The sequence below is a fragment of the Ovis aries genome, chromosome 8 (genome assembly GCF_016772045.2).
Source record: "Ovis aries strain OAR_USU_Benz2616 breed Rambouillet chromosome 8, ARS-UI_Ramb_v3.0, whole genome shotgun sequence".
In the NCBI taxonomy this organism is placed as follows: domain Eukaryota; kingdom Metazoa; phylum Chordata; class Mammalia; order Artiodactyla; family Bovidae; genus Ovis; species Ovis aries.
This window is the reverse complement of record NC_056061.1, coordinates 70,356,731-70,368,764: the sequence shown is the minus strand read 5'-3', so window position 1 is coordinate 70,368,764 and position 12,034 is coordinate 70,356,731. Positions and strand designations below refer to the sequence as shown.

Here is a 12,034-nt window from a genome sequence, read left to right as displayed (position 1 = left end):
AAATATAGCCACTTAACTAAAAAAGCTTATCTTAGGGTCTTATAAATTTGTGGAGTGCTTTTTTATATTTGATTTTCTTGGGATATTAATCTGTAACTTCTGCAGTTTGAGGCTAAAGAAAATTTCCAGCAAATACGAAATGAAAAAGAATATATACATATGTACCTATCATACAGTTTTGATGGTGTTTTACATTGACTTTCCATTCCCTTGTTGATTGGATTTTATTTGATAATAATGGGTTTTCTTCTTTGTGTTCAAAGGGCAGCCATTCTACAAAAGTGGAGGCTGTGGTCAGAACTCTGATGAGAATCCAGCTTAGAGATCCAGGGGCTAAGGCGCTTGTTTTCTCAACGGTACAGTCAACATCCTCAGTGTTAACTCGGACTGGCTTTCTGTTTCTAGTCAGTTTATATCTGAGAACTAACTGTTAATGTTTGCCATGATGTAATTGAGATTTAGAACTACTGATTGACTTTTCCTTGTTAAATTTTTTTTCTTATATCCATTGGATAGAATTATTTTTAGAGAAATTTGATGATGCTTCACAAAGCAATTCCCATAGCTGTATTTTAAGTTTTTAATATTAATTTTACTTAGGGATTTCTTATATTACTATTTTAAAATTGAAATCTATAAACTTGAAAGTCATTTCACAAATGTACTTGGTTAAGGAAAAGAACATTAACCTATTGAAAAAAAGGTATTGAGTAGAACTTCTAGTTTTCATTTTTGAAAGATAAATAGCCACATCTACTTATATATTCTATAATTTATTTTCTGTTTATTTTAATTCATTTATTAAAGATGCTCATTTTTTTACCCTATCTTTAACCAGCATTTGATTTAAAATATCTTTCAGGATAGAAAATAATATTAATGGTATTACACTTGAAGTTTATGTTTTTGTTTACTTAATTCTGAGGTATAAAGCTTATTTTGGTTTAGTCCCTTTTCAAATCTGTTTTACATGAAAGCTATGCGTAAATATTTGGTTTTCTGTTTTCTGTGTTCTTAGTGGCAAGATGTATTAGACATTATTTCAAAAGCTCTCACGGACAACAACATGGAATTTGCACAGATCAGTCGTGTTAAGACATTTCAGGTATGTCAAGAAGACTTTACTCATGTTTTTTGGAGTGAATTCAGTTACAAACTGAAACTGCTCTTAACTAGCTTACTTGCATTTATTGTCTTGTGTCATATAAACCACAAAAACAGTTTGAGTTCTTGATTGACTATAAGATTAACATTTAAAGGCAAAGTAAACAAACTACATGTACTTTCCATCTATTCAGTTATACCCATAGCAAACCATACTTAAAGATCTTATGACTTGAGGTCCGTTTCTTTAACATAGGAAAAGATGGCCTATAGTATACCTTTTGAATGGACAGAGGCCTCATGCCCCTAAAATTAAGTTCTAAAAACACTGCATTAGGCAGAACTGCATATGGTCAAATTGTGCTTACCTCACACTCAGCACAATGACAGATAACAAACCTAAGAGAAAAACACCAAAAAAAGACCAAGTGAAAATTTAGCAGATTCATGTCTCTTACACTCACTCTAGCACTTTCTCTCACTCCTTCTTTCCTCTAAGCTCATATAGTTTCATTTGCATACATCACATGCACGTATCTTGTGATTCTTCTATGTATTATTATATGTATTATAAAGAACATGAGAGGTTGTGTGATACTTTTTTTTTCTTAAAGTCAAGCCACATGATTTTGTTTTCTAAAATTTGTCATCTTACATTTAATTTTCTTAATTATTGCCTTTCACAATGACCTGGATATCATTGGGCATTTTAGCATGAGCTGTAGTATCCTGCTTTTATTTTTGACTATCCAGCTAAAATTCAATGTACCTTTCTTTTTTTAGGAGAACCTGTCAGCATTTAAATATGATCCCCAAATCAATATTTTGCTGCTGCCCCTGCACACAGGTTCTAATGGATTAACTATCATTGAAGCAACTCATGTTCTCTTGGTGGAGCCCATATTGAACCCTGCCCATGAGCTTCAGGCCATCGGAAGGGTGCACCGGATTGGACAAACAAAGTAAGGACTAAAATTAGCCTCAGTCACATTTGCTCTTGTTTCTAAGATACAAGTCAGCATTTAAACTCTTCATTTATGTTCATCTTAACCTATTCATTTTTAGTGACTTACTTATATATTAAATTTTCAATTCTTATTATATGACCAGAAGATATTTTGAGATTTCCAGTGACTCTCCTCCAAACACCAGATCCCCACATTCTCCCAGATTTTTCTCTTTCCTTGTTCAGAAGCTACCCTGGTCACTTCATCAAGATAGTTTCTTAAAATACCTAAGACAACTATTAAGCTGAAGGCATCTGTCATAACTTTGAGAAGAACTGATTTTTGATTTGCTGAAGTAGCCAGTATTTAAAATAAGCCATATCTCATGCATAACTGAAAACAAATAGCTCTTATAAATGCTTCCCCTTAGGAAAGTACAACCTTCCCGATCTAATATAAGAGATAGTTAAGTAAACCTAATAGTAAATATTATGTAGTATGTACTACTTTTATTCAAATATCAGAATGGATAATTATCCTTTATACAGCCTCTCAGATGCACTACCTCCTGGATGTTAGATTCTTTCAATTTGTTCTAATGCATCCATACTCAGTTCAAATCAGTCCTTTAGTCATGTCCAACTCTTGCTTCCCTGTCCATCACCAACTCCTAGAGCTTGCTCAGACTCATGTCCATCAGGTTGGTAATGTCATCCAACCATCTCATCCTCTGTCGTCCCCTTCTCCTCCTGCCTTCAATCTTTCCCAGCATCAGGGTCTTTTCCAATGAGTCAGTTCTTCACATCAGGTGGCCAAAGTATTGGAGCTTCAGCATCAGTCCTTCCAGTGAATATTCAGGACTGATTTCCTTTGTGATTGGTTGGATCTCCTTGCAGTCCAAGGGACTCTCAAGTGTCTTCTCCAGCACCATAGTTTAAAAGTATCAGTTCTTCAGCACTCAGCTTTCTTTATGGTCCAACTCTCACGTGCATACCTGACTACTAGAAAAACCATAGCTTTGACTGGATGGACCTTTGTTGGCAAAGTAATGTCTCTGCTTTTTAATATGCTCTCTAGGTTTGTCATAGCTTTTCTTCCAAGGAGCAGGCGTCTTTTAATTTCATGGCTACAGTCACCATGTGCAGTGATTTTGGAACCCAAAAATAAAATCTGTCACTGTTTTCATTGTTTCCTCATCTATTTGAAGTAATGGGACCGGATGCCATGATCTTCATATTTTGAATGTTGAATTTTAAGCCAGCTTTTTCACTCTGCTCTTTCACTTTCATCAAGAGGCTCGTTAGTTCCTCTTTACTTTCTGCCATAAGAGTGGTGGCACCCATTCTAAGCACTTGTTAAATAAATATTGATTGAACCCTTGCTATATGTCAGGTATTATTCTAGACACTGGAGGCTTCCCTGGTGGGCTCAGCAGTAAAGGATCTGCCTGAAATACAGGAGATGTGGGTTCAATCCCTGAGTCCAGAAGATCCCCTGGAGGAGGAAATGGCAACCCACTCCAGTATTCTTGCCTGGGAGATCCAATAGACAGAAGAGCCTGGCAGACTAGAGTCTGTGGAGTCACAAGAGTCCCCATGACACAGTGACTAAACAATGATGACAAATATACTCTACCCTGAAGATTCAAATTGAATAAGATATAATCTTGTTTCCCCAGTGAGATCACTATGTAATACAGGAAACAGATGATTTGACATATTATAGTAGAATGTGCAAAAATAGGAATACTGTGGTAACAAAGAAGAGCGTGCACTCTTGTACCCTAGAGAGTCAGGAGAGGCTTCATTAGACTGAGTCTTGAAGGACTGATTACTCCAGAGTTGGCCTAGAGAAGGGTGCTCACACAGCAGAGAGTTGCTTGTGCAGAAACACAGAGGAGAAAATCCACATGATGTTTCTCAGGACCGTCAGGAGTTTGAAGTTGCCAGGGTATAAAGTATGTGCAGAGGAGTGGCAGGAGGTAAGGGCTTGTATGCCACACTCAGAAACATAGCCTGCTCTGTAAGCAGTGGCCGAGAGAGCAAACGATGGCTTTAATTTTAAGCAGGAAAGAGACATTCATCAAGCAAAATATGACAAAGTAATATAATTGTAATAAAGGCAAGATAGTTCTACAGTACTACCAAGTATCATTTAAAATGTAGTTATGTCTTACTGGGTTTTTTCTTTGTTTGATTCGGGTTTATGTGGGGGACGGGGGTGGTTTTGTTTGGTTTGAGGCCGTACCACACTGCATGTGGTTATCTTAGTACACTGACCAGGGAGCAACCCCATCCCCCCTGAAACGGAAGTGCAGACTCTCAACCACTGGACCACCAGAGAGGTCCCTGTTTGTTTTCGCCTTGTCTTATATTTTTAAGCGCTGACTTCTTATCTTATTGTTTTCTAAAGCATACAGTGGGCTTATCTCAGATGTAAGACCACAGGTCTATAAAGGCCACTCAACACTGCTTAACAATCCTACTTTGCTTCCCTAGTATATAGATTTTTCTGCTTTCTGAAGAGTGGATGGATCTGCAGTCTCTCTGTTCCTCCTCCTTGTTGAGGGAGAAAAGGGAAAACAGCTACAGTCAGAGTAGAAGTAACTCATCTTTCCATCACCAACTTGAGCTGTCTACCTCCAGCAGTATCCACATAGTTCATTCAGTAAATTTTTATTGAGCTCCTGCTGTGTGCCAAGCACTGTTCTAAGTACTTGAGATGCCCTCACCTAGCTTAAATACTAGTTGTATGGGATTGGTCGAGACAGATGGTAAACAATAAACATAATAAGTAAATATATATACTGTGTTAGAGGCAGGGTAAGGAGGATTTAGCCACCCTGCAGGTGGCTGGGCAGGAAAGGAATCCGACCTCCGTCCCCCTCACCGTATGCTTCATCCCTGCTAGCCTTCTTTCTGCCCTTCAGACTTTCGAAGCTTGTGCTCGGGCGTGGCATTGATTTACTGCTGCTTCTGTCAGGCTGCTCTTCCCTGTCCTCCTCTGCTTGTAGCCACCTATTCTCAGCAGTCATGTTTCAGGTCATATGTCAGCCTCCTCATGACCTTGTCTATAGCTGAAAATGTCTTTATGGTGTGTTTTTATTATGTCTTCCTCAGTAGATACTGTAGATATCGGTTCATTGAGATTAGCTTGTTGTATTCACTGTTGACCAAACCCCCTCACCCCAGCACCTGGCTTAGTACCTGCCACAGCAGATACTGACTGATAAATATAGCATGTAATATATGAAGTTTATTCATTCTAAACTGTTCTACAGGTGTTTTTAAACTTATCATTGTTATGTACCTTCTAGACCCACTATTGTACACAGATTCTTAATAAAAGCGACAATAGAAGAAAGAATGCAAGCAATGCTGAAAACTGCTGAAAGGAGGTAGGTAACAGTTCGCTTCAAGTGGATGGCAGAAGTGCTCCTGTTCATCTAAGGTTGTGTAAGCATGTAGAACTTCTACACCTAGATGATCACTTAGTCAACCAAAAGATGTAAGTGCATATACTTTTTATAGAGCAAGGTATGACATTTTACCTATCCAAAATTTCCCAGCTAATACTCCAAGCATTCTATATTTGACTTAATTTATTAATAGGGATTATAAGTTTGAGCAAACACCGGGAGATAATGAAGGACCGGGAAGCCTGGAGTGCTGCAGTCCATTGGGTCCCAAAGAGTTGGACACGAGTTAGAGACGGAAGAACAACAGCAGATACATAAAAAAATATTTAAGTGATTCTGCTGTTAAAGAAACTTTATTTCAGAGCTATTATACTTTCAATCACCCATATATATTTTGTCAGTGGCGGGCTTTGGGAGAACTAGCCTACATTTCCTTGCCATGCTGGATTACTTTTTAAATGAAATCTATCTTTATGCCCAACCTAAAAGCCTTGGTCTGAAATCTGTAACATGAAACTTAGAGACACTTGTTAGTTACATGCAAGTTAAAAAGTATGGACTTAAAACTAGGCTGGTAATTGTGTTATTACTCTTACAGGCAGAGCAGAAGCAGGGAGACTAAAACAGCCTTAATTTTAAAAACTTAAGTTTGAAATCATAAAACTTCCTAACATTTACTTCCTAATGTATTTTCTTTCAATATTTGTTTTCTTTCCATATATGTTTTCTTGAAACATAAACTAATGCCTAACTGAATTCTGGTGAGATAGGTGTGATTGCAAGATAAACTCAGAAGAGATGATTGCCTTGGAAGGGATGGTTTCTGCAGAGGTATTAGTACTTTGCACAGTAAAGCGGCCATTGGAAACCAGAAATTCTCTTTCATTGGTGGTCTGTGGAAAAGAGAGAGGCTACCACAAAAGCTTTTTGCCTCAAACATGAAGGCTTTTTCTTGGTGGTATTTCCAAATATAACAGAATTCAGTAATTATATTTAAGCTGCCTCAATAAAAATAGCAGCTTGAATTTTTCTTGAAATTAACTTTGGATAGTAAGAAGGTAAGTTGTAAGGTGAAAGCCTTAACAGTACTTGGCAAGGGGTTTTGTTTATTAAGTGTACAGAGGAAAACATTTTATGGCAAAGTTTGAAAATGCTATATAGAAATCTTTCCTAATTTTAACAAGTTGTAATAATGATCCCATCATCTTCTTGGAGTTTCTTATAACTCAATTACAAAAAATTAGGGACATACTCTTATATTAAGAATATAATATTAATATCTTTTTATGTCTTACATTATTATGAGACCAGAACTGTATATAAAGACAAACATAATAATTTATTTCTGGGGGTTTCTTTCTGATTCTGCTCACTTGGAAAATCCTGCAGTCACACGAACCCTTCCGCAAAGCATTCCGAGGCCTCTGTCTTGACCGTGGCTGACCTGGCAGACCTGTTTACCAAAGACACTGAAGACCTTGAATGAAGTACACTTGGTTCAGTCCAGACTTTAGTGTATTTTAAATTTTTCATAGTTTATAGAATAAAGTTATAAGTAAAACAATCCAGTAGATGTCAGTAAACACTGTTCTTAGTTGAATGAATGTATCGCTTTTTTGGTTGTACAGTCCAGTAGTTTTTGAGTCCTTTTCAATATACTGTTTCCATAATAGCTATCAAGATCTTTAATTTTACACTCCTAATAAAATGTTTGGGCTCCCCAGGTGACACAGTGATGAAGAATCCACCTGCCAATGCAGGAAACATGGGTTTGATCCCTGGGTGAGGAAGATCCCCTGGAGGAGGAAATGGCAACCCACTCCAGTATTCTTGCCTGGAGAATCCCAGGGACAGAGGAGCCTGGCTGGCTATAGCCCACGGTGGTCGCAAAAGAGTTGGACACCACAGAGCGACTGCACGCATGCACACACACACAAAAATACTTATTTTATTCCAAAGAATATCTCTATCTGAGGGAATTAAGAGAGGTATTGTGTACTTTTCTTTTGATAAGATCAGTCTTAAAACGAAGTTAGAATAAGAGAGTAACTCAACTATTCTAGTTTTATATGACTCAGTATACTCAACCAAGATAGATCTCATTTTTGGAAGAGCCTTTAGTATCTTTAGCACAGGATTCACCAATATCTTATTAGTAATATTTTTAAAAGATGATGAATTATATTAGCTCCCAGTTCTTTGAGTAGTTATAGACTGTAACTCCATAAATAGTAACTTCAGAGTAATGTAGCTCCAACAGTAAGTTAATATTAGACAATTATTTCTTTTCTCTGTATCTTGCTACTAAAAATTGAAACACTGAACACTTTAAGTATTTCTGTTATATGTTAAATATTATCAGTGTAGGCAGTTAACATAGCTTTATTAAGTGTATTAATGTTTAATTAAAATTGTTTTCTCTACTTTTAATTTGTGTTCTAAATGTTTACGTTTTAAGATTGATCTGTAAATATTGCAGTGTCTATAATTTCAGTTCTTATGATTATAGCAATATGGCAGGGTTTTTTTTATCATTATTACATACTAATGTCTTAGATTCTTTTTCTTTCCTATGTTCTTGTGTAACTAGACTTTTTAACCACTAATATCTAAATTTATGATAGGATTTGTTATTTCATTCCAGTAGTACTTCCCTCAAGGATTAGCATTTGATCTTTGTAACAAGAGAATGTCATATTCACAGAAGCAAATAATTGCAAGTGATAATAACCCAGTGTTTCTTCTTCTGTGAAGAATTAATGGACTTTGAAATTGTTAAATAAGGAGTAGCTTGTTGTATCCTAGCCATTTGATGTAATACAAATGTTCTTGATTTATTTTCTTTGAGCCTTCAGAGTTTCAAATGACCCTCAGGACTCATTAACTCCTACTTAGTTGTCCAGAAAACTAACAGGAATATACCCTGGATCACATTTGTCCAAGAGGCTTTGGTGCTTAGTTAAGGTGCATTTTCTTATTCTGGTTTATAGAGTGACATAATCCAACTGAAGAAAACACACACACATTTTTGGTGCTTATTCTTCAGTTGAAGGAAGATATGCATTGATTCTTTTATATGAAATTAGACAAAACTATTATTTTTGTAGCTCTTTACATGTTATAAAGAGCTTTCCTATACATTTTTGTGTTTAATTTGCCCACCAGTCCTGTGAAGTTGATGAAATTTATAACATTCCTGTTTTAAAAGTGGAGAACTGAGATTCAGAAATATTAAGAAATATGCCTGTGACACATAGCAAGTAAACAGTGGAGCCCAGGACCCTTGGCTCCAAATCTCATGTTTTTTCTCTAAATCATAACTTGCTGCAATTCAGAAGGCCCTTGGTTCTAATTTAATGATGAACATGTTTCAGTATTTCTTTCTGTTTCTGAGTATTCTTTTTTGCGCTACAGTTTTAGGGAAAGTAATTTGATAATGCTTCAATTTTGTATAAAGAGAAATATAAAAATATAAATAGATAAATATACCTATCTGTATTAGAGAAAAACTGCTCTTATTTATTTCTGTAAAATGTCATCAATTAAATAAATATTTTAGTGTAAATTGAAATTCGGGCATTTATTAAATTTCTGATCCACAGAACATACTACATGGTTTTCATTTTTTGTTTGTTTTGGTCTTTCAACAAAAGGTGTCAAAATTGTTTAAACCACAGAACCCTATATTTTATAGACATTTATTCTTTCTTCAAAATAGTTGTGACAGTTTAGTTGCTCAGTCGTGTCCAACTCTTTGCGACCCCATGGACTGCAGCATGCCAGGCCTCCCTGTCCATCACCAGTTCCCAGAATTTACTCAAACTCATGTCCATTGAGTCGGTGATGCCATCCAACCATCTCATCCTCTGTCATCCCCTTCTCCTCCCGCCTTCAGTCTTCCATGAGTCAATTCTTCGCATCAGGTAGCTGAAGTATTGGAATTTCAGCTTCAGAATCAGTCCTTCCAATGAATTCAGGACTGATTTCCTTTAGAATGGACTGGTTGGGTCTCCTTGCAGTCCAAGGGACTCTCAAGAGGCTTCTCCAACACCACAGTTCAAAAGCATCAGTTCTTCAGCACTCAGCTTTCTTTATAGTCCAACTCTCATATTCATATGTGACTACTGAAAATACCATAGCTTTGACTAGATGGACCTTTTTTGGCAAAGTAATGTCTTCTCTGCTTTTTAATAAGCTGTCTAGATTGGTCGTAGCTTTTCTTCCAAGGAGTAAGCATCTTTTAATTTCATGGCTGCAGTCACCATCTGCAGAGATTTTAGAGCCCAAGAGAATAAAGTCTCTCACTGTTTCCCCATCTATTTGCCATGACGTGATGGTTCCGGATGCCATGATCTTAGTTTTCTGAATGTTGAGTTTTAAGCTAACTTTTTCACTCTCCTCTTTCACTTTCCTCAAGAGACTCTTTGGTTCTTCACTTTCTGCCATAAGGGCGGTGTCATCTGAATATCTGAGGTTATTGATATTTCACCCTGCAATCTTGATTCCAGCTTGTGCTTCATCCAGTCCAGCATTTCTCATAGTTATGACAGTTCTCCCAAATAATTGTTCAAAATAAATTCCAATCTAGTCCCCACATCTTGGCTGCAAACAAAGGGTTTTTTTTTCCTCCTTCTGTCTTTTTATATTTTCTGAAATATCACTGTACTTTTAAAAATAGTTGTTCCTAAATGAGTACTTTATTAATGAACCACAGAGGGAAAATAGTAAGGTAATTCAAGTCCTTTGTGAGCTGAAATGTGTTTGGAACTGGGACTGTATGTCTCTCTCTCTTTTTTTTTTTTTTTTAGTTATGTTTGGTTGTGCTGGGTCTTTGTTGCTACATGGGCTTTTTCTCTAGTTGCAGTGAGCTGGGGGCTACTCTTTGGTCACGGTGCACAGGCTTATTGCAGTGGCTTCTCTTGTTGTGGAGCATGGGCTCTAGGGCATACCAGCTGCATGCAGCAGCTGCGGCACATAGGCTCACCCTGGGCTCTGGAGCACAGGCTCAATAGTTGTGGTTCACAGGCTTAGTTGCTTCACAGCATGTGGGATCTTCCCAGGTCAGGGATCAAACCTGAGTCTCCTGCATTGGCAGGCGGATTCTTCACCCAATGATCCGCCAGGAAAGCCCTGCATCTCTCTTAAGTGAATCCAAGTAACCTTACTAGGACTGAAAAGACTTATTTATATATAATGAAGCCCTATAATGTGAAATACGCCTAATTCCTCTGTCTCTTGCTTCAAACTCAGGTAGCTTTACCATACTTATTGCAATTTCAGCTTTTCTCTTTGTGATCTCAGCAGAATGGCCCATGTTTTAGAGATAGCTTATTAGGGATTGGCCCCTTTTATACTGTATTAATAAACTTAAAACTCTCTACATGGTAATTCAACATACAACCACAAATTCTTTACAAATAGTTATCAAACTTGACAGTATTTGTCAAAATATTTAGGATTTGAATTTAACAATGCAAGATGAATCATCAACCCAAGTTACCCTTTTAAGTAGACAAAGAAACAAATGATGTCTTTTAAATCTTGTGCTCTCCTTTACAAGTTCTCCCAATATTTAATTGTGCTTGAGTATTTTTATGTTTATTAAACTAGGATAATCTTTGAGAAATGCAAAAATCACCTATGCTAAAAGAGCTCAGGCCTTGTTAAGCTGAATAAAAAGTATCTTTCATTTTTTCTAGAATTTAAACAAAATCCCACAATTACATGCTATTTCTTAATTTCTTACTGGCATAGCAATATAAAAATGACATGCTACTAAAATGAAACAGTGCAAGCAATATGTTTTAAACCTGTCTACTCTGGTAAAGAAAAATCTAATCTTCCATAATGCTTCTTCAAAGTGGGATCAGTCAGCTCTACCTTTTATATAATGTACAAGAATTTCTGTGTACCTTCATTGAGTTGTGAATTTCACATAAATGCTATCACACATAAGACTTAAATATGAACCACTTGTGAGCCTTCCTTTAAAGGAAGGAGTAATGGATAAACCGCAAAGGGAACTCAGTTCTCATAATGGGTATGTGGTGTTGCTTCTGAGTTAACAGACTACCATATACAGAAAATAGCAGGAGAAGTTGGCCAGGACCAAAGTTGACATCTCCAACTTTTCTTTGCCTTCAGTTAGCCTTTCAGAGCCCTGCATACTTTATCTTTGAAGGTCCTATACCATCCCTTGAACCCTATTCCATTATTTAATATCAGTGACTCTCAAGACCAATTTTGTTCATTAAAACTGTGTTATATTGGAACCAAATCTTTCGTACTACAGCTTATACTTTTTCCTTGCAAAATAGAAATAAAATTTAAGCTCCATTACCTGTGTAACAATTCTTTGTATGGATGACTAAATTATTCAGTAACTTTTTCTTTCTGCCATTCAGTTATTCCATCCCTTCAGCCTTAAAGAGCTTAATCTCCAAACCCCTGTGGTATCTTTGTCTCCTAGTAAACCTGCTCTTATGTTCCAAACCCTCAATAGAGCCTATTCAAAACACGATTTTGAGCAAGAACCTATTTTCAGCACATGGGATCTTTTCACATC

General features: G+C 36.7%; 1 protein-coding gene across 3 annotated transcripts in view; it reads left to right on the top strand.

The window, feature by feature from the left end:
* SHPRH (SNF2 histone linker PHD RING helicase) overlaps window positions 1–9,040 on the top strand; it is an 82,958-nt gene extending 73,918 nt beyond the window's left edge. For all 3 annotated transcript variants that reach the window (XM_004011398.5, XM_012183066.5, XM_042253584.1), the window contains 5 exons: window positions 264–356; window positions 1,019–1,105; window positions 1,888–2,066; window positions 5,368–5,448; window positions 6,859–9,040. In XM_004011398.5, the coding sequence (XP_004011447.3) occupies window positions 264–356; window positions 1,019–1,105; window positions 1,888–2,066; window positions 5,368–5,448; window positions 6,859–6,955 (537 nt within the window). In that variant the 3' untranslated portion in view covers window positions 6,956–9,040. The remainder of the gene's footprint in view (window positions 1–263; window positions 357–1,018; window positions 1,106–1,887; window positions 2,067–5,367; window positions 5,449–6,858) is intronic.
* Window positions 9,041–12,034: the final 2,994 nt, after the last annotated feature.